This window comes from Myotis daubentonii, chromosome 7, assembly GCF_963259705.1.
Source record: "Myotis daubentonii chromosome 7, mMyoDau2.1, whole genome shotgun sequence".
In the NCBI taxonomy this organism is placed as follows: Eukaryota; Metazoa; Chordata; class Mammalia; order Chiroptera; family Vespertilionidae; genus Myotis; species Myotis daubentonii.
Genome location: NC_081846.1, coordinates 15,864,179 through 15,891,303, shown reverse-complemented (window position 1 = coordinate 15,891,303; position 27,125 = coordinate 15,864,179). Strand labels below are relative to the sequence as shown.

The window sequence follows — 27,125 nt, the reverse complement described above, 5'->3', positions numbered from 1 at the left end:
TGCTGCTGCTGTTTGTTTTGCTTTAATGAGTCCCAGAATATGATATGAAATTAAATTTTAGTGAATCACTGCCATGCTATTTATTTCCACTAATGGCAATTACCGCACGAAATGCAGCCATTCTTTCTAATTGGATATCCTAATTGAAAAACTGCAGTTAAACTGGCAAACTAATCACATATAAAGTAATTCTTTTACCCTCATACTATTTTATAGTCACTTCTCACTTATGAGAAAACATCATTTGTTAGCAGGCCATTCCAGGTTGAAATTTTCAACATAATTTTAGGTGCATATGAATGACATTAGTGATTGTATTAGAGATGTACAGAACATCAGTAAGAAAACAAAACATCCCCTGCTGTATTTTTAAAGTAATGGCAGTAGGAAAAAAATTGCTTTCTTCTTTTTACCTCTATTAATATAAGTCTAAAACCCAATGCTATAGGGAATGTTTAAATAAATGTATATAGGGAATGTTATATAACCACGGGACGGAATGTCATGTAACTATTAAAAAATTATGTGTATAGAAGTATGTAACACATGCAAAAATGCTTATTTTTAATGTTGAGCATCTTTTTATAAATTGGTTGGCCATTTATATGTCTTCTTGGGAAAAGTGTTCAGGTCTTCTGCCCATTTTTTAATTGGATTGTTTGGGGTTTTTTGGTGTTGAGTTATATGAGTTCTTTATATATATTTGGATATCATCCACTTATTGGAGGTATTGTTTGCAAATATTTTCTCCCATTCAGTTAATTGCCTTTTTATTTTGTTGGTAGTTTCTTTTGCTATGCAGAAGCTTTTAAGTTTGATATAGTCCCATTAATTTACTTTTGCTTTTACTTCCCTTGCATTTGAGGTCTAAATTCATAACATCTTCTCTAAGACCAAGGTCCATAAGTTTAGCACTATATTTTCTTCTTTGTAGATTATTGTTTCAAGTCTTATATTTAGGTCATTAATCCATTTCAAGTTCATTTTAATATATGATGACAGATAGCAATCTAGTTTCATTCTTTTGCATGTGGCTTTCCAATTTTCCCAGCACCATTTATTGAAGAGGCTTTCTTTTCTCTATAGTATGTTTTTGGTTCCTTTGTCAAAAATTATTTGCCCATTTATATATTTGCATACACACACACACACACACACACACACACATACATATACATGTGAGTTTATTTCTAGTCTCAATTCTGTTCCATTGTTCTGTGTTCCTGTTTTTCTGTCAATACCATGTGTTTTGCTTATTGTCATTTTGTGATATAATTTAACAATACTTCCAGTATGATACTCCAGCTTTGTTCTTTTTAAATTTTTTTTTCTCAAGGTTGCTTTTGCCATTCAGGGTCTTTTGTGGTTCCATAGAAATCTGATGATTTTTTGGTTCTGCTTCTTTTAAAAATGCCTTTGGGATTTTGATGGGGTTCCCCTAAACCTGTATATTGCTTTAGGTAATAGGACCATTTTAAACTATGTTGATTCTTTCAAAAGATGAAGACAGGATATCTTTCCATTTCTTTGTGTCTTCTTTGACTTCTTTTAATAATGTTTTGTAGTTTTCAATGTATAGGTCGAGAATGGTAACTTTTGATGACACTTTACAAGGATCCTTAGTAGTTAAAAAGTGTTAGTGTCATCTAAGGATGAATTGTCAGCAGCTTGGAACATACTTAAATTAAGAAAAAGAATAAAACTAAACTTTTTTTCTATGATAATGTTAGCTACCTTCAAAAGTTGAAAATACAACATTTAGTGACACAAATGACAAGCTTTTCTTTAAATCAGCTTGTGAGCCTCCAGCCAGTGCAAAAGCTTAGGTTATCATTCAAAGAGGAGATTTCTGGCTCACCTTCTTTAGGACTAAGCCTCCTGTGACAAGGGGGAAACTAAGGGCTCATCAACAATGAAAGAGTTATAAATAGAAGAGTTAGTTAACTGCTTCAGGCTCCTAGAATAAGAGCTCTTAGCTCTTTCAAGGATCCACTATAATCTTCCTAAAGTTGTTTCTAACTTGCTGGACAATCTTTTTTAGTGTTGGATCTATGCTCACCTTCCTGGATCCTAGGTCTGTGACTTGATCACCTCTGATACCAACTACCAGCTGAAATCTCTCTTCTTCCTGACCTTGACTTAATTCAGTGCCAGCCACCTGCCCTGCCAAGTGCTTAACTTGATAGAAGGCTATCATCTACGCCTTCTGGTTACCCTTGACAGGATAGCCCAGTCCCATGGATGGTTTCTCAAAAGAAAACTTATTTAGCAGTGATGCACTTAAAATTTTCCATAGTAAGACATGTATTTCACATAACGTAACATCAGGATATATTGGACCTGTTAATTTGAAAGTAGCATTATGTTAGGTCTTATAAACTAAGACCTAAGTTGTTAGTGGTTATAAACTGGGACTTAAAACATTATTGACTAGAGCTTTCTGCAGACTCAAGTTAATATTTTTGAAGTGAAATAGTTATTATAGGCTCTTTTTCCTATACTGACCTGGCCAATAGTGCATAATCAATTATGTATTTGTTGAATGTATGATAGTTGCTAAATTCATATTTAATTATTTTCTTTGGTTTTACCAACATAAGCCATTTAGGTACCTTTGTTTTTTGTTTCTTATTTCTGTGTCACTCATTCTTCAATTACTTGTTTTATCAACAAGTTAATAGAATATTTTATAGCAACCATAAATTTTATTTAAAACCAGTAATATTGCTATAGAGAAACCACATCTTATATTTATCATTAAATATTGATTCTATTTGAACTAAATAGCACATTTAGAACTTAGATATTGATTAGAACTTATATATCACATATAGCAGATTCACTTGTTGATTTGAGAATACTAAATTGAATAGCTTCTGTCGATGTCAGTAAGGTTGAAATTGGTATATTGTAGTACCTGAAAAGCTTAATTATTTTATATATATGTACTGATATAAAGGAAGTTAAATTTGTATGGTATAAACATTAACTTCCTCCTGCGGTTCTGAGCTTTAAAATATTTAAATACAATGTTTAAAAATTAATTTGAAGAACAATTATAAAATTAATATGCTTTCTAAATGTACTTTGTGTGATCTGTTTCATTATTTTATAATTATGACTCCTGTATCATTAGAAGTTTAAGAAAATCCTAAATATAGTAGGATTGCATTTTTGTTTCAAAATTCACTGTAATTGTATGTAGTGCTTAAGAGCAACTAATACAGTGATGAGATGAGCCCTATTTTAAACTTACAATCCTATGTAATTTCACCCATATGCAAAAATCATTAGATTTAAATAGTTACAACACCAATGTAACATACATGAAGTACTGGAGAACCCATGTGACCATTTCTAACCTATGGGATATTTGCTTTGCAGGAGAAAATAGAAATAGAAATTATTTCCACAACTTGAACATGTAATTTCCCATTCATATAGATTCTTTCACCAATTGTTACCACAAAGTTGGCTAAAATTAATACTCTTCTGTCATAATAGATTAAGGCAATTTACATTTAGTTTTCTTTGTCTTTTTTGTTTGTTTGTTTGTTTGTTTTGTTTTATTCCCTCCACTCCCCAATTATTTCATGGCATTTCAGTACTTCAGAGAATTTAGATGAGCTCTCTTCCTCGAGTAGCTGGTTACTTAACCAGAAGCACAGTAAGAAAAGGAGAAAAGACAGGACAAGATTGAAATCTCCATCCTTGACTGTCATGAGTACAGCAGCTCGAACAAGGCCACTTCAGAGTTTCCACAAAAGAAAACTCTACAGATTGAGCCCTACTTTGTATTGGACTCCGCAGGTAAGTTTGCCTTTAGGAAACATGAATTCTTTTACCATCAATATATTTCATGTACAAAAGGATATGGATTGTGCACGGTTATTTAGAATAATTACATGTAGAAAGTTTTAAACATATAGTTTATAAGTGACATAATAGGTATTGACAGTGTATTAGTGGAATTTAATAATTTTTAAACAGCAGTGTATTCTGAATTTCTCACATCCCCATTTTTAAAAATTGACTACTAAAACTAACTTGAAGGAAAATTACATATCAAGATTATTTTTTAAATTTTATGGGTAGGGGTAATAAGGAAAACCCACATTTTTTTTCCTTAGTAAAGAAAAATAAGCAAAATCTTCATAGCTGTCAGTTATTTTGGAGGAAATGGCATTGCTCTCTGTTTAGGTTTGGTAATTGTTAACCCTGGTGAGCATTCCATTTCCTTTTTCTAGACTGACTGTAAACAGTGCAATTTTTATGTCCATACATACACTTTTTACAAATAAAATATACTTCATTAAAAACATTTGGCCATTGTGGCTCAGTTACTTGGGCGTCATTCCATGCACCAAAGGGCTGCTGGTTCAATTCCTGGTCAGGGCACATGCCTGTAGGCTCCATCCCTGGTAGGGAGTGTTTAGGAGGCAGCCAATTGATGTCTCACTCTTATTGATGTTGCTCTTTCTCTCTCCCTCTCCCTTATCCTCTTTCTAAAAATTATAAAATATATTTTTTAACAGCATTTATTTTGAAAAACATAGTTTTCATTTATTAGCAAAATGTCAGGGATATATCTCTCAATGCATACTTAAACAAACTGTGATGAAGGGCAAAAGAAGTTATCTCTAGTTCTTATATGACATGCTTTTTCCCCCATTATATTTTTAAAGAGTATGTCAAAGGAAAGAAATTCATCTTGATGCTGTCACTTAATATTGTTTCTATGACTACATTAAGTATTTAAAATATATTTGTATAAAAATCAAGATGCTTATTTCATAAGTAACCAATTATAAATATGGCTTTATAGGATTCAATTATAAATAGTAATGTGGATTCTGACAAATCGGTTTTTATTAATAGATTGATTTTTACTATTTAGTAGCAGTTATTATTAGTATGCTCCACCAATTTGAAAATATTTGTTTTATTTCAGAATTTACAAGTGGGAATATATTTTTATTTAATGATCTTATATATGAAGTCATATTTAATGTTTTTTTATTTAAAGTTGCTGCAAGCAATAGGTAAATAACATTTTTGAAATTGATTTTGTAATTTTGTAGTTACAAATAGAATTGTCTATCAACAATATTTTACATGTGACTATGCCATACTATATGGACTGGAAAGAATCTTAATAATTTAGGGGATTTGCTAGATGTTATTAAAATACGTATGTGTGTTTATGTGCCTTGATAATGTAAAAATTGGAATAGAAAGATGTGAACAAATTTAAAACTTCTAGCAAAAAAAGAAACAAGTATAAGATTATTATTACTAGTAGACCATATAATTTGCATATCCCAGTCACAGTGCTAAGAATGTTCAATACGTTGTTTTATTTAATCCTCAAACATTTAACTATGGGTTATTATCAATCCCTCCTTTGCATGCAGAAATTGAGTTTTAGGGACATTAAGTAGCTTGCCCAAGGTCACACAGCTAGTAAGCAATAAGTCTGATTTTAAGACCATGTTCTTACCCATTACATTAATAACAACAAAAATAAACCAAATCTTTTGTGTACTAGAAATCAGTAAAAACAGTATATGTTTGGGTTGGGCTTTGTCTGGTCAGAGGTACTAAGAAATGCATCATAAAAGATTGGCAAAGATAAACAGAATTTTGACAAGGTATGGGGGAGATAAAGAAAGCATTTTAAATGAATAATTGGAACAGAGACGAAAAATATTGATGGAGAATAGCAAATGCCCCCACCCAAAAATTATCCTAAAATTTCTAGGTTAATATTTATTTACCTTTCTAAACTTAATAAATGTAATTTCTCTCAGGAAGTCTTTCTTGACATCCCCACTATGGGGTATATATTGATGTAACATCCTGTATTATTATAATACATTTTTTATTATAATCATTTTATTTTTATCTTCTCATTACATTTAATTTTTTAGAGAAAAGGGATGTACATTTCTAAATATAAAGGGTCTTGAACAGTAACTACCCAATAGTATATGCTCAACAAATAATTATTTAATATGAGAAAGAATTAATGTAGAGGGACATAGGAAGATATTTAAAAGGTAATGGAGAGTGAAAACTTATGAGTATGTGTGTTTATGTGCTTGTGTTGCCTAAATTTGCCTTGTGAAGGGGTCTAGAACAGTAATGTCCAATAGAACTTTCTGTAATGCTGGAAATGTTCTATAAATATTGGTGCTGTCTTATACAATAGCTATTAAATACATGTTGTTATTGAGCACATGAAATGTGGCTAGTACAACTGAGAAACTGTATTTTTAATGTTTTTAAAATTTTGATTTAAATAGCCACAGGTGCATAATAGCTACCAAATTGGATATGACAGGTCCAGATTCAAACTACCCTAATAGCAGTGAGTACATCTGGCATCAATACCATTCCCTACTGAAAGGAACCAGGAGAAATGGCTAATTTTGGGGCTGGGTAAAAGAAGACATTAGGTGTTATCAGAAAAGACAAAGTGCTCAAAAAAAAAAAAGAAAAGAAAAGAAAAGATGGGGGTATATCAAAAGAAGCCAGGAGCTAGTTTAAGGAGGCTTTCATTGGTCAAATTAGGGACTATTTGAGCATCCAAATAACTATGGATAGTAATGAAGTATTGGGAAAATAGGAGCCATTAGTCCATACTAATGAAAGAGAGTGAGAGAGAGATAAAAAGGGGAATGGGTGGACTTTAGCATATAGTAGAATGCTGATTAATAAATGTGGAGTGAGCAGTGAAATTAGAGAATCATTGCAGTAATCATGGTAAAGATTGATTGGGCAAGCATCATAAATGGATGAAAAATCAGGGGTCAGGATTGAAAGGTTTGATGAGGAGCAGGATGTTTGCAAGGTTTTAACTACATGGTAGAGATCCAGATGATAACCTTGCTTGAGTGATCAAAACTAAGGATACAATATTGCTGTGTACTATTCCGGCCAGGGATACATAACCTCGATGTAATCATGAGGAAACATCAGACAAAGCCAAAACCAGAAATATGCTATTAAAAATGACAACTGGCCTGTATTCTTTAAAAAATGTCAGTGCCATGAAAGCCAATGAAGCCTGAGGAACTGTTAGAGATTGAAAGAAAGACTAAAAAAATCATGATAACCAAATGAATATATGATCCAAATCAGAATGCTTTTGGAGGGGTAAAATTATTAGGACAATTGACAAAGCTAGACTATTGATGGTAGATTATATAAAAATACTGTATCAATGTTGAATTTCCTCATTGTGATTTGCTTTTCTGTAAGAAAATATCCTTATTCTAAGAAATACACATTGAAATGTGAAGGGATAAAATAGCTAAGTCATTTATTTTATATAATAAACTAGCTTCTGTGTGCCTAGAATGGTACTAGCAATGTAGCATTGTTGGAAGAATTGAAAAAAAAAATTTTAAGATAATTTTCTATAGCACTTAACTCTACTAGAGCACTGGTTGAAAGAAGCTTATATAAGGGTGATGGAGAGCGGTGGGAGTCTTTGCTCTTAGGTAGCATATGGTTGCCTGATCATCACTTTCATTACAACAACAATGTATAAATTATCCCCCCCCCCAAATTATCATATTATTAAAGACATGAGCAGGACTTTTTAGACTCTAAAATTTAGAGACTCATAAGAGAATTGAGTAGCAAATTCAGAGAGTCACAGCCAAGGTCCTCTTACCTTACTGGAGCAGAAGCCACAGTAGCCCTGAAGTAATTGGTAGAACACTTAAATGGTAATTTTTTCCCACTATTTTTTTCTTTATTGATTAAGGTATTACATATAAAAAAATGGTAATTTTGATGAATTGCAGGATGCTGAGTGCAGACTAGCTTGAGAGTGAAAACTCCTAGAGACCACACTCTTTGGAAGCCCCCACACTTTCATGGGCTTTACTTCTAGGCAACCCACTAAGCTCTCACAGTGAGGAGCTAAGAATGATCCCTAGTGGCTCTGACATGGAAGGAAGTACCTGTATGAAACAAACCCAGAGAATTGGCCTTAACAAGGCTTAATTACTCTTGAGGTGAAAAGATTTTATCAGAACCTTACTCCTGGAAGAAGAGCATTTCTCCCACTCCTGCCCCGGTAGCCTTTCTTTCTCAACTGATTTGGAATAGGAGTGAAAAATAAACAGTTGTTAAGGTCACAGACCACTCCAAGACTGAGATTTAATCATAGGATTATACTAGATTATGCTGCTGTGGTAGATATGCTTCCTCCCCCCCCCACCTACCCCCCATACACACACTTAGCCACACACCAACAGGATTCCAGTGTAATAGTGGGTTACAGCTGTAAGGCATACACTCTGAGGAGGAGGGGTACTTAAGAAGTTCAAAAGTCAACAGGGGAGACAAAAGCAAGGATACTAAAGGAATGTGAGGCCTCTGGCACCTACCAGACATTAAAAACAGCCCCACTGTTAGCCAGATTAATATAACACCTCAGGGTCTATTTGTCTCAGTCCTATTGCTTGATCCATCATAGCTTTCAACAAAAAAATTATAAGGCATGCTAGGAAAAACTTATTGAAGAAACAAATCATTAGAACCAGGCTCAACTATGACCAGGATGTTAGCATTCTCTTAACTATGATTAATATGTTAAAATCTTTAATGGAAAAAGTATAAAACATGCAAGAACAGATGGTAATGTAAGCAGAAAGATGGAAACTCTTAAGAGTCAAAAGTAAATGCTAGAATCAAGAACACTGTAACCTAAATAAAGCATGCCTTTCATGGGCTCATCAGTAGACTGGACATGGCTGAGGAAAGAATCAGCAAGCTTAGATAGGTTAACAGAAACTTTACAAACTAATATGAAAAGACAAAATGGAAGGGGAAACAACAACAAAAAACAGAACAGCACATCCAAGAATTTTGGGGCAATTTCAACTGGTGTATCAAATGTGTAATTAAAATACCAGGAGGACTAGAAGAGAATGGAGCAGAAAAACTACTTGAATTAATAGTAGCTGGGAATTGTCCAAAGTTTATGACAAGCAACAAACCACATATCTAGGAAGCAGAACATCAAGCAGGATAAATACCAAAAAATAAACACCAAGGCATAACATATTCAAACTCCAGAAGACAAGAGACAGGGAAAATCTTGAAAACAGAAATAAAAATATCTTACCTGTAATAAAAAAAAGGGTAAGAATTACAGCTGTCATCTCATAAAAATCCATGAAGGCGTGCTCTCTGGTAGCATACATACTAAAATTGTAATGGTACAGAGAAGATCAGCCTGGCGTCTGCACAAGGTTGACAGGCAAATGTGTGATGCGTTATTATTTTTATGCATGGTTCTAGCTGGGTACTGGAAATATCAGGGAAAACCTTGTAAAGTTTAACCACTGTGTTGTATATCTGAAAGTAATACAAAGTGATATTGAAAGTAAACTATAATTGATAAATAAAATTTAACTTTAAAAAGAAAGAAGCCATCCATGCAAGCCAAAAGATAGTGGAATGAAATATGGATAGGGTTGCATTGTGTCCCCCAGAACTTATATATTGAAGTCCTAACTCCTAGTACTCAGAATGTGAACTTATTTTAAAATAGTGTTGTTGCAGAAATAATTAGTTAAGATGAGGTGATTAGGGTGGACCCTAATTCAATATAACGGGTGTCCTTATAAAAAACAAAATTTGGGCACAGATGCATGCACATAGGGTGAATGCTGTCTGAAGATGAAGACTGAGTTATTCTTCTACAAATCAAGGTGCACCAAAGATTGGCAGCAAAAACCAGAAGTTAGGGGAGAAGCATGGGACGGATTCTTCACAGTCCTCCAGAAACCAATCTTGCTGACACCCTCATCTGACTTCTAGCCTCCAGAACTATGAAACAGTATATTTTTGTTGTGTGAACTATGCAGATGTGGTACTTTGTTATGGTCATTAGCAAACTAATACAGTGACCTTATTTGAAAATACAGTCTTGGTAGATGTAATTGAGTTAGTGATCTTGAAATAAGATCATTTTAGATTTGGATGGGCCCTGAATCGTGTGACTGGTGTCCTTCTAAGAGGAAGGAGAGAGATTGAGGCACAGAGACAGATAAGAAATCCATGTGAGGATGGAGATAGAGATTGGAGTTATACTACCACAAGCCAAGGAATGCCAAGAGCCACCAGAAGCTGAAATAGATGAACATTTCTCCCCTATATACTTCCAAAGGAGTGCAGTTCTGCCAACACCTTACTTTTGGACTTCTGGCCTCCAGAACTATGAGAAATTAATTTATATGGTTTTAAGGCACTAAATTTGTGACAATTTGTTATAGCAACCCTAGGAAACTAATACAGCGTTTCTTAGTAGGAAGTAGGGTACTGCTTTAATAAGTAACCTAAAACTGGAAGGTTACAGCTTTGTGTCCCCTCTCAGGGCACATGCCGGAATCAACCAATGAGTGCATATATAAGTGGAACAACAAATCAATGTTTTTCTCTCTCACAAGTCTGTGTGTGTGTGTATGTGTGTGTGTATACAGAGAGAGAAGTGAGGAGGATAGACAGCAAAGGTGCTATCATCTTATAGAATACACTAGAGGCCCGGTGCACAAAAATTTGTGCACTCAGGGGGGGGGGGGGAGGGGGGCCCCTCAACCCGGCCTGTGCCCTCTCGCAGTCTGGGACCCATCGGGAGATAACGACTTGCTGGCTTAGGCCTGCTCCCGGGTGGCAGAGGGCAGGCCCAATGCCTAGGTGCAGCCCCTGGTCTGGCTCAGAGCAGGGCTGATTGGGGAGCTGGGGCGCCGCCCCCTGTCATACACAGAGCAGGGCGATTGGGAGGTTGTGATTCCACCCTCAGTCACACTCAGGGTAGGGCCGATTGGGGCACCATCCCCTGTCACACTCAAGGCAGGGTCGATGGGGAGGTTGTGGCGCCATCCCCTGTCACACACAGAGCAGGGCCAATCGGGGTTGGGGCGCAGCCCCCTGTCATGCACAGAGCAGGGCCCTTCAGGGGGTTGGGGCGCCGCCCTTTATCACCCACAGAGCAGGGTCGATCAGGGGGTTAGGGTGCCGCCACTCTCACACTCAGGGCAGGGCCGATGGGGAGGTTATGGCTCTACCCTGTCACACACAGAACAGGGCCCGTGGGGGGGTGGGGGCGTTGGGGTGCCGCACCCTGTCACAAACAGAGCCGCAGGGCGATCAGGGGGTTTGGGCGCTGCCCCCTGTCACGCTGATCCCGGTGCCGGGAGGTCTCGTGGCTCCGCTGATCCCAGTGCTGGGAGGCATATTACCCTTTTACTATATAGGGTAGAGGCCTGGTGCATGGGTGGGTGCCGGCTGGTTTGCCCTGAAGGGTGTCCTGGATCAGGGTGGGGGTCCCCACTGGGGTGCCTGGCCAGCCTGGGTGAGAGGATGATGGCTGTTTGCAGCTGGTCACACACTCTTTAGGGTGGGGGTCCCCACTGGGGTGCCTGGCCAGTCTGGGTGAGGAGCTGAGGGCTGTTTTCAGGCTGGGGGTGACTGAAACTCCTAACTGCTCCTTTTTTTCTTTTTTATTCTGGGCCAGCTTTAGCTTTGAGCCTTGGCTCCAGCTCTTAGGCCTCCACTGCTAAAAGTAGGTTTCTGGCCTTTGCTTACAATGTTGCGATCCTGCTGGCTGAAGCCCGGCAGGTTTCTGGGGTTTTGTTTAGCTTCTATGTTTGTTACATAGTTGCTTGCAGCTCAGAGGCCTGCAGCGGCAGGCGGGGAACGTTGGAGTCCTCTGTCACTGAAGCAAGCAAGCCTCATGTTAGTTTCAAGCTGCCTGGCTGCCGGCCGCCATCTTGGCTGAGTTAATTTGCATATTGCCCTGATTAGCCAATGGGAAGGGTAGCAGTCGTACGCCAATTACCATGTTTCTCTTTTATTAGATACAACTAGAGGCCCGGTGCACAAAAATTTGTGCACTGGGGCGAAGGGGGGGTCCCTCAGACCGGCCTGTGCCCTCTCGCAGTCTGGGACACCTCGGGAGATAATGACCTGCTGGCTTAGGCCTGCTCCCGGGTGGCAGAGGGCAGGCCCAATCCCTAGGTTCAGCCCCTGGTCGGGCTCAGAGCAGGGCCGATTGGGGAAATTGGGGCACCTTCCCCTGTCATGCACAGAGCAGGGAGGATTGGGAGGTTGCGATGCCACCCTCAGTCACGCTCAGGGTAGGGCCTATTGGGGGGTTGGGGCACCGCTCCCTGTCACACTCAAGGCAGGGCCGATGGGGAGGTTGCGGCGCCACCCCCTGTCACGCACAGAGCAGGGCCCATCAGGGGGGTTGAGGCTCCATACCCTGTCATGCACAGAGCAGGGTCAATCAGGGGGTTGGGGAGCTCCCCCCTGTCACTCACAGGGTAGGGCCGATAGGGGAGTTGGGGCACCGCCCCCTGTCACACTCAGGGCAGGGCAGATCAGGGGGTTGGGGCGCCGCCCTCTATCACCCACAGAGCAGGGCCAATTAGGGGGTTGGGGCGCCGCCACTGTCACACTCAGGGCAGGGCAGATGGGGAGGTTATGACTCTACCCCATCACACACAGAGCAGGGCCCGTGGGGGGGGGGGGGTTGGGGCGCCACCCTCTAACACCCACAGAGCAGGGCCGATCAGATGTTTGGGGCACCTCCACTCTCACACTCAGGGCAGGGCCAATGGGGAGGTTATGGCTCTACCCCGTCACACACAGAGCAGGGCCCGTGGGGGGCGGGGGGGTTGGGGCCCCGCCCCCTGTCACACACAGAGCTGCAGGGCGATCAGGGGGTTTGGGCACTGCCCCCTGTCACACTGATCCCGGTGCTGGGAGGCATATTACCCTTTTACGATATAGGATAGAGGCCTGGTGCATGGGTGGGGCTGGCTGGTTTGCCCTGAAGGGTGTCCTGGATCAGGGTGGGGGTCCCCACTGGGGTGCCTGGCCAGTCTGGATGAGGGGATGATAGCTGTTTGCAGCTGGTCACACATCCTTCAGGGTGGGGGTCCCCACTGGGGTGCCTGGCCAGTCTGGGTGAGGGGATGATGGCTGTTTGCAGCTGGTCACACACCCTTCAGGGTGGGGGTCCCCACTGGGGTGCCTGGCCAGTCTGGCTGAGGGGCTGAGGGCTGTTTTCAGGCTGGGACTGAAGCTCCCAACCGCTCCTTTTTTTCTTTTTTCTTTTTTTTTTTATTCTGGGCCAGCTTTAGCTCTGAGGCCTCCGCTGCTGAAAACAGGTTTCTGGCCTGTGTTTACCGTCTGTATTTGATACAATGTTGCGGTCCGGCTGGCTGAAGCTCCGCTGAGTAAAACAGGTTTCTGGGGTATTTTTAGCTTCTATATTCGCAACATAGTTGCTTAGAGTTGCAGCTGAGAGGCCAGCAAGTCAGGCAGGGAACGTTGGAGTTCTCCATCACTGAAGCAAGCAAGCCTCCCTGTTCGCATCAGCTGCCTGGCTGCTGGCCGCCATCTTGGCTGCCAGTTAATTTGCATGTCTCGGCCCTACTCTGTGAGTGACAGGGTGATTAGCCAATGGGAAGGGTAGCAGTCGTACGCCAATTACCATGTTTCTCTTTTATTAGTGTAGATTTGACATCATGAACGGAATGTTACTAGAAATACGAATGCTAAAAGTGCTTCTGGTAAGATTTCTGAAGGAAATGTTATTAGGACGGGGAAGAAAGGTGGTCCCTGTTATAACATGGCTGAATAATTATTCCACTTTTAAGTGGAAAATAGGACTAGTAAGCATTGAATTATAGGATAGTTAGCTGAGGAAATTATCAAGCATAGTGTGGAATTTGCACTCCTGTTTTTTTTCTTGCTTATAGTAAAATATGAGAAGAAATTGATAGATTCAGGAAGGAATTGTTGAGCAAAAAGGAACCAGAACTTGATAATTAGGAAAATTCTCATCCTGTTGCAAAAAATGGTAATGGCATGCTCCGGAAAGAATTCAAGGGTGTGGCTGGACAAACTTTTGCTGGAGCGATTAGGCATGTGACTCAGGGATCAGATTAACCGTCTTAGCAGAAGTCAAGCACAGAGATGGGGCTATAAGAAAACATCTAAGGAGAACCCACTTTTTTCAATGACATGGATCATCTTAACATACAGGGAGACCCGCAAAGTTTTTAAACATGTTATAACAATAGAAATATTCCAGCTTAGACAGAAAGGGAATAGAGAGTGGACCAAATGCATGAAAGTTGTTGGAACTCCAAAAATTTTACAGGCAGGAAATGGACTGATGGAGCTACTCAGCTACCAACACGTCCTACCCTTCAAGAAAAAGGATGCCCTCATAGTTAAAAATCCATGTTTAACTTAAGTTGGCCCTTCGCATATGCGGATTTTGATCTTTGAATAAATTTCATTTCTTACTGTGTGAACTTTTTGTCGTCTGGAGTGGCTGGAAACAAGGAACAGTCTTATTTTTGAACCAACAAGTGTTGGCTCTTATTTTCTCTAAATTCTGTTTAAAAACATTACAGATCCTTATTAAGTTCATCCTACTCCATCCACACTTTATCATAGGCAATTAAATGAAACCAATTAGCATTTTGAACATTCTGCCTAGAAATCCCCTGAGGCAGATCTGTGAGTTTATTAGGTGTCCTTTTTATCCCCCACATTTCTACAGGCAATTGTTACTCTATTTGTTCTACCAGAACAAAAGGATGAAAGAAATAGAGGCATAAGGATTGGCGTCATTATTTAGAATCATTATTTACAGAGATTATCTCTTTGCTGGTCAAAATTAATAAAAAACATAAATTAGTATGTATTTTCACTTGATTTTGCCCTTTTTACAATAATCTCCAATGAGGATGTCAAATAATAACTAATATTTATTAAGCAATTATCATATGCCAGGTACTATTTTAACTTACAAATGCTTTATATACATTTCTTAATAATTATAACCCATTTAATATGGGAAACAAGCACAAAGTGGAATGAAAAGACACATATAGCACTATTTAAATAAAGCATAAATTACAGTTTTCAGTGCTAGTGCTGTCTTAACTCTACTTCTTTCATGAGCTTGAGTAAAACATGGGATCTGAATATTTTGTGAACTGTTTCAGACTGTTTCTTCTGAAATCTCAATCCACAGCAACAATTGTTAAAACTCCATGTTGTGTCTAAAGCTATTTTAATTTTTTTTTTTTTTGCTTTTTTTATTCTTACAGCATATAGCTGAATTACATCTTTTACTGTTTGAGCCTTTGAGCCTATTCATTATAAGGACACTTTATTCTTAGAGAATCTGTTCTTTTATGCTTGGTATCATATTACTTGATTACCTACAGAATATTAATATCTTTAGATTTAGGAAAATGCATTGGTAGGCACATTTAAGATAAGGACATGTTCTCCAGAATAGCATACTAGTATAAAAGTCTTACAGTGTAAATGTGGCTAATAGCTTTCTTTAAAGTGTAATTTCATTTGCAATTACAGATTAAACAAAAGTTTCTTTGGCCATAATATGCTTCTTCAGTCCCTTCTTGAATTACATTTATAGCATTTATAACATTGTATCTTTGAGAAAATATGTTTTATGTAATTGTAAATATATAAATACCAAATCCTAAAGAGCCTACAAATTATTTTCTATGGGGAGGCAGTGCATTTTAGTGGTTTTATGCATGAATTCTGGAAAACACATTATTTAGATAAAATCTTAGTTCTACTTCTTAATAGTGTGTAGTATTGTGAAAATCACTTACTGCTTTATTTTTTTCATCCATAAAAGTAGGGCTGCCTTCATGTGGTTACAGTGTGCTGGAGCTGGAAGAAGTTCCCTCACCTGCTCTCCCAGCAGGTAGTGTTGGCTGTTGGCCGAGGAGACTTAGTTCTCTTCCTGTGACATCTCATCCTGCAATAGCTAGCTAGAATGGCCTTATTACATGCCCTTTGGGACAGTGCTTCACGATGGCCAGGAGGAAGCTGCAAGTCTCTCAAGGACTAGGCCCTGGATCTCAGTAACATCATTTCTACTGCATTGTGTAGGTCAAAGCACGTCAAGTGGCCAGCCCAGGTTCAAGGGGATGGAGAAATAGACTCCACCAATAGAAGGTGGTTGCCGCAAAGGGGAATACATACTACAGGGATGGGAGGAATTTGTCACCATTAAGCAGTCTTTCACTTGGGGTCTGTATTGAGGGCTAGGTAACCCCAATTGAAGACATCAGCTGAATCAAGCAATAAAGAGAAAAAATAGGTCTACCTTATAGGGTTGTGTTGATATTAATAAGATCACACATTAATAAGAAAAAATAGGTCTACTTTATAGAGTTGTGATATTAATAAGAAATGTACCTAGCCCAATGTCTGGCATATAACTCCTCATCAAATGTGAATGACAACAACGATGATAATGGTACCATGATTATGAGAGCACTGAGGAATTGAGTCAGTGATGGTTGTGGTGTGGGAGGTGATATGATAAATATATTTGAAAGATTGACTTAGTTCCTTTTAATAGGGCAACATGCTCAGGGAAGAGAATGGAAAACAGATTAATTAGGAGGCTACTACAGTAGTCCAGATGTAAGGTTATAAAGAGTGAATGAAATGGACAGATATAAAAAACATTTCAAAGAAGAAATGACTAGTCTTTTTAACTGACTTAATATGATTAAAGAAAAAATTTAAAGAGGAGAGGACGAAGATGCACAGCAAATTATGCTTAGTCCACTTTGTAAAATGCCCAAGTCAAGTCTTAATGGTAATTAATACATTATTTAGGGATTACCTGGCAGTAGAACATGAGCCAAATCTGGCTCTCAGTGTCATCTGATTCATAATTCTGTAAACTCATTGTGAAGTGGATGAGTATAACATATGTTTCAGAACCTAAATAAACAAACCTTAAATCATTGCTTTAAACTTGTGTGGTCCTTGATTATTTTCTTATAGCCCATGCTCCTTTATGTGGTGTATAGAGGAGAAATATTTGAAAGAATAACAGATATTCCCCATCTTTCTTACCTACTGAAACTGATCGGTAGTAGCTGTTGGCCACCTGAAGCTCTGCTTGAGAAAGATGTTGGTATCGGGTTTGGGGGAGGGCTATGATTGATTATTAATGTTTGCCATAAATGAGGAAGGACTAATAACAGACGTACTATATTATTTGCTATTGGTGGACTAAGGTGTCACATCAACATTAACATGTTAAAATGACATTTACTTTCTCTGTTACTTAGAAAGTAATTTATAAATACATAAATGAGTGCAGTGATTTATTGATCACTTGCATATGCAATGCAGGAGTTGCTTAGAAAATAGGAATAATATATTTTTACTGTCTTAAAGATCTTAGGGAACACTTTGTAAAGAATATGGTTATCTAATTACTATGGTGTACACCTGAAACTAATATTGAATGTAAACTGTATTTGAAAAATACTAAAATTTAAAAAAAGTCTGAGGGAAACTAAGCCAGTACTAGTTTGAATACTGCTTAATATTTTTCTAAAACCATTTGTTAAAGTTAATAATAAAAAAATAGAACACCTAAATAGTTCATAACCATTTAAAAAAATTGAATCTATATTTAAATTCTCAAAAGACTTGAGATTCAGATGACTTAACTGAATTGAACAGTGAATGCCACTGAGTAATCTCAAGGAAAATATATTTCAATCCTATGCAAACTTGAAGAAAAGAAATTGAGTCTAGCATACTCTTTATATAAACAGGGATAGTTTTGAAAAGGAAAATTTTAGGTTGTCTCTGTTCTTAACGGATGCCAAAATTCTAAACAAAATGGTAACAACTAAACCCAGCAATATATAAAAACAACAACAACACATGAAATTTGGCAAAGTTGGTTTCATACCAGGGATGCATGGTTGGTTTAACATTGAAAAATAAGTTAGTTTACTACTTAGGTAAAAGTGAGTATGTAGATAAGATTAATTGATTATCTCTAAATAGTACAGAAAACACAATTTGATAATATTGTCTTTTCATGATAAAAACTCTGGAATTGAAAGTAACTTTTTTCTCCCACTCCGGCAACGAGTATAGTATGAATTTGTTCATCCTTATGTGCACCAAACTCCTCTACTGTACTGGATGTAGGGGACTCAGGGATGAGGAACTCAGCCCCTTCCTTCCAGAAATATGAATGACACCCAAGTGAGTGTCTAGCTTGCTGGGGTGAAACCATTCAACTACTGATTTTAAATAGTAATTTTTTAGGAACGCCTCAAATATTTGGAAAATAAACGCATGAATGAACTTTGACTTAAGAAAACATTTGTCCCTCCCCCCATCCTTCCTCCTCTTCGGCAAATAACATCTTGTTCTCTATATTTATTGGTCTGTTTTTGTTTTACTTATTCATTTGTTGTTGTTTTTTAGATTTCACATGTAAGTGAAATAATATGGTATTTGTCTTTCTTTGACTTACTTTACTTAGCATAATACCCTCTTAGGCCAGTCTATGCTGTCATAGAGCATAAGATTTCATCCTTGTTCATGGCTGCGTAATATTCCATTATATATGTATTATACCTTCTTTATTCATCTATTAGTGGACACTTAGGTTGTTTCCATGTCTTGGCTGTTGTTAAGTAATCTTGCAATGAACGTAGGGTTACATATATCTTTTTGAATTAGTGTCTTTATTTTCTTTGGATAAATACCCAGATGTGGAATTTCTATATCATATGGCAGTTCTATTTTTAATTTTAGGAGGAATCTCCATAATATTTTACATAATGGCTACACCAATTTACATATATAACACTTATGTTTCTTCTATTGCTGAATCCAACTTGCTAATATTTTATTGAGAATTTTTTACATATATGTTCATTATGGATATTGGCCTATAATTTTTTTTTTTATAATGTCTTTGGTTTTCATATCAGGTTAATGCTGGCTTCAAGTAATGAGTTTGAAAGAGTTTGTGTTTTTTTTTTTCAGTCTTTTTTGAAATATTTTATGAAGGTGTTCTTTAAGTGTTTGGTAGGATTCACCTATGAAGCTGTCTGGCCCTGGACTTTTATTTGTTGGGAGTTTTATTACTGCTTCAGTTTCATTGCTAATAATTTGTTTAGGTTTTCTTTTTTTTTTTTCCTGATTCAGTTTTAGAGGTTATATGTATCTAGAAATTTATCTTTTTCTTCCTAGACTTTTGAATTTGTTGGCATATGATTATAATTTTCTTTAATTATTATATTTCTGTGATGTTGGTTGTAACTTATCTTTCATTTATTTTGGCTCTCTTTTTCTTGATGAGTTTCGCCAAAGGTTTGTCAATTTAACAATTTAGTTTCATTGGTCTTTTCTATTTTTTTTTTTTTAATCCTTACCCGGGGATATGTTTTTTATTGATATTTTTTAGAGAGAGGGAAAGGAAGAGAGAGAGAAAAACATCAATTGGTTTGCCTCCTGTATGTTCTCCGACTGGGTATTGAACTACACTCCTGCTAAATGAGCCACTGGGACAGGGCTATTGTTTTTTAATTTGGAATTTTTCTTGTTTCCTGAGGTAGTCCTGTAAATCTATGAACCTCCCTCAAAGAACTACTTTTCCTGCATTGAAAGAAAAGTAACTTTGTTAATCTGATTTTTTTAAAGGGTATCTACAAAAGTGTATGTTAAACATCACACTTAATGGTGAACTCTGAAGGCTTTTCCTTTCAGGTTGGGAGTGACACAGGATTCCCACTGTGGTCATTTGTATTCCACCATTTACTGCAAGGAAATCCAGCACAGTTGGACAAACAATAAAAGATGTATAGTTTATAATGGAAGCATCAAAATAGTCATTTGTAGGTTGTATTTTGTAGGAAATCCAAGATAATAAACACATGAATTATTTGATTTCATAATCAGTTTATAAAATTATTTTCCAGAAAAAAAGTATAATTAATTTTTAAAGATACGATTAACAATATTTTCAAAATTTATAAAGTACTTTGTACTATGTCTAGCTAGAAGTGTACAGATCTGTTACAGAAATAAGACTTGATTGAGAGGAATTAAAGAACATCTAGATAAGTGGTACATATATTCGTAAATGGGAATGCTATAATGCAAGAAGTCAATTCTTTTCATATTGACTCATAGCTTTAATACATTGCCTATTAAAATCTCAAAAAGTGGTTTTGTGATTTGTGTAGTGGGGTTTTTGGTTTGTTTTGGAATGTGACAAATTCTTTAAAAATTTTATATGGCAATACAAAAGTTTAAATGTAGTTGTGACAATGTCAAGGAATATATTGGGAGGACTTGTTCTACCAGATTTTAAAGCTATAGGAGGTAAGACAATGTCCTATTGGTGCAGGGCTAGAAGAATAATCGGTGAAAGCTTAGAGAGCTCAGAGACAGACCCAGTATATAATGGACACTTGGTTTAAGACAGATGGTAGTACAGAGCAGTCAGGAAAGGATACTCTTAATTTAATGGTGATAGTAAAATTGGTTATTCATATGGGAAAAAATACAATAGTATCTCTATCCCTTGCCATGTACAATATTCATCCAGAGGTGGATTATAGAAATAAATATAAAAGGAAACATTAAAAGGCATTTTAGAAGGTACCTCAGAATATATGATGATCTCAAAGTAGGAAAATAGTTTACTAAACCATAAAGCTATGAAATTAACTACATTAAAATGAAGAATTTCTGTTCAAGTCAGTGAAGCATAAGCAGCTACACGGGCAAAGGTATTTGCCACACACATAACCAACATAGAACTCAGTCATAATATGAAGAATTACTAAAACAGAAAAATGTCAACCAGTTTAAAATGGGCAAAAGATGCCACGTTCATAAAAAAGAGACTGTGCCCATCCAACAAATATAAAAAAGTGGCCACCTCATTGGTTATTTGAAAAACTTAAGATTAAAAGAATAAGATGCTATCTTACACCCACTAGATTAGAAAATTATTAAAAATAAAATATCAAGTATTGGTGTGGCTGTAGAGCAGTGGTAACACAGTGCTGGTGGGCGAGTTATTGCTAAGCATGTTGGAAAATAGTTTGGTATTTTCTAGTAAAGTTGAAGATAAACATACTTGTAGTTTAAGAATACGCTTCTAGAACAGCCGTGGGCAAACTACGGCCCGCAGGCCGGATCCGCCCGTTTGAAATGAATAAAACTATTGAAAAAAAAGACCATACCCTTTTATGTAATGATGTTTTGAATTTATATTAGTTCACACAAACACTCCATCCATGCTTTTGTTCCGGCCCTCCGGTCCAGTTTAAGAACCCATTGTGGCCCTCGAGTGAAAAAGTTTGCCCACCCCTGTTCTAGAATGATACCCTAGAACAGTGTGTGACTTTGTGTATCAGCAGGACATGTATATTAATGTTCAGGGAAGCACTGTTTATAATAGCTTCAAACTGTAAACAATCCAGTTTGAATTATTCATATAACTATAATTATATGAACTTATATTCATATAATGAAATTGTATGAATGTATACAGAAACATGCAACAACATGGATAAATTCCATTTACAGGCATACCTTGTTTTGTGCTGCACTTTATTTCATTTCACAGGTGTTGCATTTTTTTAACAAATTGAAGGTAAGGCCCTCCAACAGCAAAGAAATTAAAAAATAGGACTTACTGAAGATGGTTAGCATGTTTAGCAATAAAGTATTTTTTAATTAAGGTATATACATTTTTTTTTTGTAGACATAGTGCTATTGCATACTTAGTAGGCTACAGTGTAGTGTAAATGTAACTTTTACATGCACTGGAAAATAAAAATATTTGTGTGACTCAGTTTATTGTGATACTTGCCTTATTGTAGTGGTCTGGATCTAAACCCACAATATTTCCCAGGTATGCCTGTATATCCCTCCAAAATTTAAAAACACTTATACACACATGTTCATAACATCACTATCCACAATAACCAAAAGGTGGAAATAGTCTAAATGTTAATCATTAATTTATAAGCAAATAGTGGTATATACATACATTGGAATATTATTCAGCCATAAAAGAATGAAGTACTAATACATGTTACAGTTTGGATGAACTTCAGAGACATTGTGCTAAGTGAAAAAGGTCAGACATAAAAGGTCACATATTGTATAATTCCATTTATAAGAAATATTCAGAATAGATGAATCCATAATGAGAGATTGGTGGTTGCCAGGGGCTGGGGATGTGAGGTAGTAGGAAGAAATTGCTTATTGGGTAAGGAGTTTTACTTTGGAGTGATAAAACATTTTTTGAACTAGATAGACATGATGGTTGCGCAACATTGTAAATTGACTAAAGGTCACTGGGTTGTTAACTTTAAAGTGGTTAATTTTATGTAACGTGAATTTCACCTCAATTAGTTACTTTTTAAATGTGAATTGATTTATGATATAAAATAATTGCAACATTTCTTGTAAAGAAAAAACTATAAATAACCCAAATGTTCATCAATAGGAACTGGTTGAATACATTCGAGTATCCATACACTGGAATCTATAAAAAAGAATTAGGGAGCTCTATACAAACTAATGTGAAAAGTTGTGTAAGGTGTATCGTTTACTAGGGAAAAAAACCAAGACATGGAACAGTTCATGCTACTATTTGTGTTAAAATATGGGGGCAAATTTCACACATACTACTGAGTAATGGAATTGGGGTGTCATATGGTAATTGTTTAACTTTTTTGAGGAATCACTAAACTGTTTTCCACACCAGTTAAATATTTTAAATTCCCATCAGCAGTGTATGAGGTTCCCAAAATTTCTATAACACTTGTTATTCCTTAGCAACACTTGTTATTTCCTGGGCTTTTATTTTCATTGCAGACATCCTAGTGGGTGTGATGTGGTACCTCATTGTGGTTTTGATTTGCATTTCCCTAATGACCCTTGATACTAAGCATATTTTCATGTGCTTGTTGGCCATTTGTATATCTTGTTTGGAGAAATGTCTGTTCAAGTCCTTTGCTTATTTTTTAACTGGGTTGTTTGCCTTTTATTGAGATGAGTTCTTTATATATTCTTGATATGTAGAAAAATCCATTCCTTTAGATTTTCTTTTTAGATTCTGATGTTTTTAATGCACAAGTTTTTAATTTTGATGAAGTCCAATTGTCTATTATTTGGGGGTTTTTTTGTGTGTGTGCTTTTGGTGTCATAACTAAGACTCCATTGCTTAATTCAAGATAGTGAAGATTTGCCTCTGTTTTCTACTAAGATATGTATGGCTGTAAGCTCTTATACTTAAATCGCTGATTCATTTTGAGTTAATTTTTATTTATGGTGTTAGGTAAGAGTTCAACTTCATTTTTCTGTTTCCTAATTGTGAATATCCCGATGTCCCAGCACCATTTGTTAAGACTATTTTCCCTCATTGAATGTTCCTGGCGCCACTGTTATCAATATTTATAAAAGGAAACATTTACATCAAGAAGGTCTCTTGATCAAAAAGTTCGACAAAGAAAGTGAAAAGAAGCTCAGCCAGGGAGCGACATACAGAACACAAAATGATTTGTAACTTTCTAGAGTGTGTAAAGTGAACTTAAAAATCAATAAGTAAAAGACATCCCAATAAAAAAAAATCATCAAAATATGTATTTCCCCAAAGAAGGAAAAGTGAATGGCCAATTATAGGTCTGAAAGGGTGCTCAACTCGAATAGTAAACGGCAATGCAGGTTTTAACCATGAGATACTATTTGCATGCTCTGAGATTGGCAGAAATAAGAAGACTTATGTTGGCATAAATCTGAAGCAGTGGGAACTAAGATCTGCTCTGTTGTAGTGTCAGTTACAACTACTTTGTAAAAAAAAAATATATCTAGTCAAGTTGATTGTGTGCGTTCATGTATTTGTATAACTTGGTAATTCCATGTCTATCAGTGTACTCCAAAGAAATTTTTACACCCACGTGTCAGGATACAAACACAGGAGTGGACAAACGTAGGCTTATGCAAGTAATTAATATTTATTTATTATAGTATTATTTACATATAAACTGTAGACCTACTTTTGCCCATCCCTGTAATAATGATATTCACACTAGTGTTCTCCATAATAATAAAAAAACTAGAAACAATGTAGATATTTATAAACAGAATGAGAATTGAATACACATAATTTTGAGGAAGAAAGCAGGAAAATATAATTAACATTCTGTCTATGTACATTTTAAACCATAGGTTTAAGTAGTAAATTATATAGGATTACTTAGACTTATTAAGGAAAGCTATAAAGAAAATCAAAGAAGTGATAAAATTCAGGATAGCAGTTACTCCGGGAAGTGGAAAGAAAAATATGATTAAGGAGGCACACTGTATTAGTGAAAGATACAGGTTTAGCTGCATTTGACAAAACCGCACATAGTGACATAAACAAGATACAAGTTTCTTTCTTTGTCTTGTAACAGATTGAAAATGTTCTAGACATGACAGCCATGCTAATCCTGTGGTTACCTAGGAGCCAGGCTCTCCTGCCTATTTGATGTTTTGAGCATTACCCTCCTCCACATGGTTACAGTGGCTCCCACCACAGCTCTGTTACAAGTAGCAAGGGGAGAATGACGATCACTTCCTGAACTGCACGTGACTTCTCTTCATGGTCTTCTGGCTAGAATTTAGTAATTTTTAGGTGCAAGGAAGCTTAGCAAATGTGCCCAGCAAAATATCAGAAGTTTTGAACAGGGTGAAAGCGCATTTATCAGGAGGAAAGTAGCAATCTCTTTTACAGGCTTGTGTGGGTGGTGTAAGAGGCAAAAGGCATCAAAGTTATTGATACTGTTCTATTTCTTAAAGTAGGATGATGAGTATAGGCATTTTTAAAGTTATTTAATGCCTTTCCTATTTTCTCTTGCATATATGAAATGTTTCATTGTTAAAGTTAAAAAATTTAGTGGATATTTTTCAGGACTTTACTTGAATTTTATGCAGCATATGGTATTATTGATCACATCCTCTAGACATTTGCATTTTTATTGGCGAGAATCTCCTGGTTTTTCTCTTATTTCTCCATCTATTCCTTTTCAGCCTCCTGGGCTTCACTTTCTCTGCAGGGGGAAAAAAGGCCTTTTCCTAGATGCCCCTCACTTGTCTCCATAATTATTTAGGATAGTTTCAAATTGGCTAAGGGGTTTCCTGGATTTGGAAAAATTTCAAGAGAAAACTAATTATATGGTAAATATTCAGATTTTATTTTTATTTATAATGCTCTAGCCATATATGGAAAAAGAGAGGTTAGCACATTTTTTCTTTGTAATTTCAAATAAATGTTCCTTATACCTTTCTGAGCTACATCATAAAAGAGCAAATAATTTTAATTAATCAAAAGTACAAATGCATCTTGTAAGGCTAGAAACAGCAACTGTTCCCATAAGTTTATACATATTATATAACTAGAATAATACTTGGAAATGACTCACATTCTTATTCATGTATCCACATGTATCCAATGTACTAGACCACCCAGAAAAATGATTGCATTTCCTAGCCTTCCTTGCAGGTAGGTGTGACTATCTGATTTAAGTCATGGCCAAATGGAATGTAAACAGAAGTCATTATGTAATACATTTTAGCATATATTAACAGGTACTGATTTTCTCCAATGAAATAGTCTCAGACATACACACATTTGAAGTTTTATTCACTTCAAATATTTTTTAATCAAATAGGATAGAATTCAGTTGGTCAGCATTCAAGTTTCAACCACAGGTCAGGGATGGTGTCGGGTTCTGGGAATACAAAATTAAATATTACAGTCTCACTTTCATGGAGCTAATGGTCCAGGGGAAATCTAGCTGATTGCTATGGTAGGATATGCCCAGTTGCTGTGGGAACACAAGAGAAAATTTCAGTGGGCCAGGAAGTTCAAACTCAAGAAAGTTCGAACCTAATAAAAAATGTTTTAAAATAGCATCTAAGGGTCTCAGTTATTATAAGCATTTTAAATATCAGTTACTTGAAAAACAAAATGAGCCCTAATGTTATTGTCAAAAATATAGGTAAGAGTGAGGAAAGGAACACAAGTGACCTTTATTAATTTTTAAAATATTCTCTCTATTTTATAGATTTCCCCCATTGGTTGTATAGTAATTTTATAACCATAAAAATAATTTTAAAATTCAGGATTTAACCCAAATATGTCCAGGATGGGGCAAAAGTATGTTTATAGTTGTTCATATGGAAAATATAATAATAAATAATAATACAAGAATAAACTATTTTGTATACTCAAAACTATAAACCTATTTTTGCCCCATACTATATTTCTTAATGTAGCAACATAACTTTTTTTGATTTAGTAACATGGTTTTCTTGAGATTCCTGGACTCAACTCTTTATCTCAAGAAACTAAAATTCTTGTAACATATTGCATGTTTCCCACATATCTTTTTAAGTGTTTTATTCTAAATAAATTTTACTTAAACATGTAAAATACTCTTAGTACTTCACTGTTTTCCAGTGTAAATATTGTCTGTTACTAGAATTTAAGGCAGAGACTCCAGTTTCATTCATTAGTTGTAATAGGATGCAAGGAGGAAGCATATACTCAGTTCTTAATCTTAATATAGTCCCTGCTCACCATCAGAATTCTTCCTGTAAATGGATTGTAACTATTTTCTTTTCACGCAAAGTTTCTCAAACTCATTTCTGAGATTTTATAAGACGGAAGAAAGACCCATTTTTCATAGACAATGCTCTTTCTTCATTTTGAAAAACTGAAAATGGACTAGTCAAATCTCATCACATTCATGGCCTTAAGTAATTTCTCTCACTCTATGTCATTTTAAAGGTCTTTCTCCCAATAAAGTAAATAAACAGGAAAAAAACCCCCACACAAATAAAGGTCTTTCTTCATGGTGACTTAAGCCAGGACTTCTTCCTCTGTTATTCAGATACTCAATTATAACTGTTAGGTTCTCTCTGGTTCAGTTTTCAAGAAAAAAAAAATGAAGTCTTTAAATTATTTTTTTCCCCTTGCAGACTTTGCCTTCAAAAGAAACATTTTTAAATACTGCACAAATCCCTTGCCTGCAGTCAGCTTCAACTTGGAGTAGCTGTGAACACAATTCAAAGTCTGAAATATTAAGCGAACATGTATCAGAGTTAGACTCTTCTTTCCATTCTGTTCTATCATTGCCATCAGGTAAGCCTCTTTATAACGAAATTTCTGAGTAACTGAATATTTTCTATGGTAA

General features: G+C 36.3%; 1 protein-coding gene and 1 non-coding gene across 9 annotated transcripts in view; both read left to right on the top strand.

The window, feature by feature from the left end:
- KANSL1L (KAT8 regulatory NSL complex subunit 1 like) overlaps positions 1-27,125 on the top strand; it is an 82,088-nt gene that overhangs the window by 33,609 nt on the left and 21,354 nt on the right. For 7 of the 8 annotated variants that reach the window (XM_059703007.1, XM_059703008.1, XM_059703005.1 and 4 more), the window contains 2 exons: positions 3,606-3,810; positions 26,911-27,073. In XM_059703007.1, coding sequence (XP_059558990.1) covers positions 3,606-3,810; positions 26,911-27,073 — 368 coding nt within the window. The remainder of the gene's footprint in view (positions 1-3,605; positions 3,811-26,910; positions 27,074-27,125) is intronic. The other variant, XM_059703011.1, reaches the window with a different exon arrangement.
- LOC132238924 (U6 spliceosomal RNA) lies at positions 9,201-9,305 on the top strand. Its single transcript, XR_009453897.1, has one exon. It is a non-coding gene; the product is annotated as a U6 spliceosomal RNA (small nuclear RNA).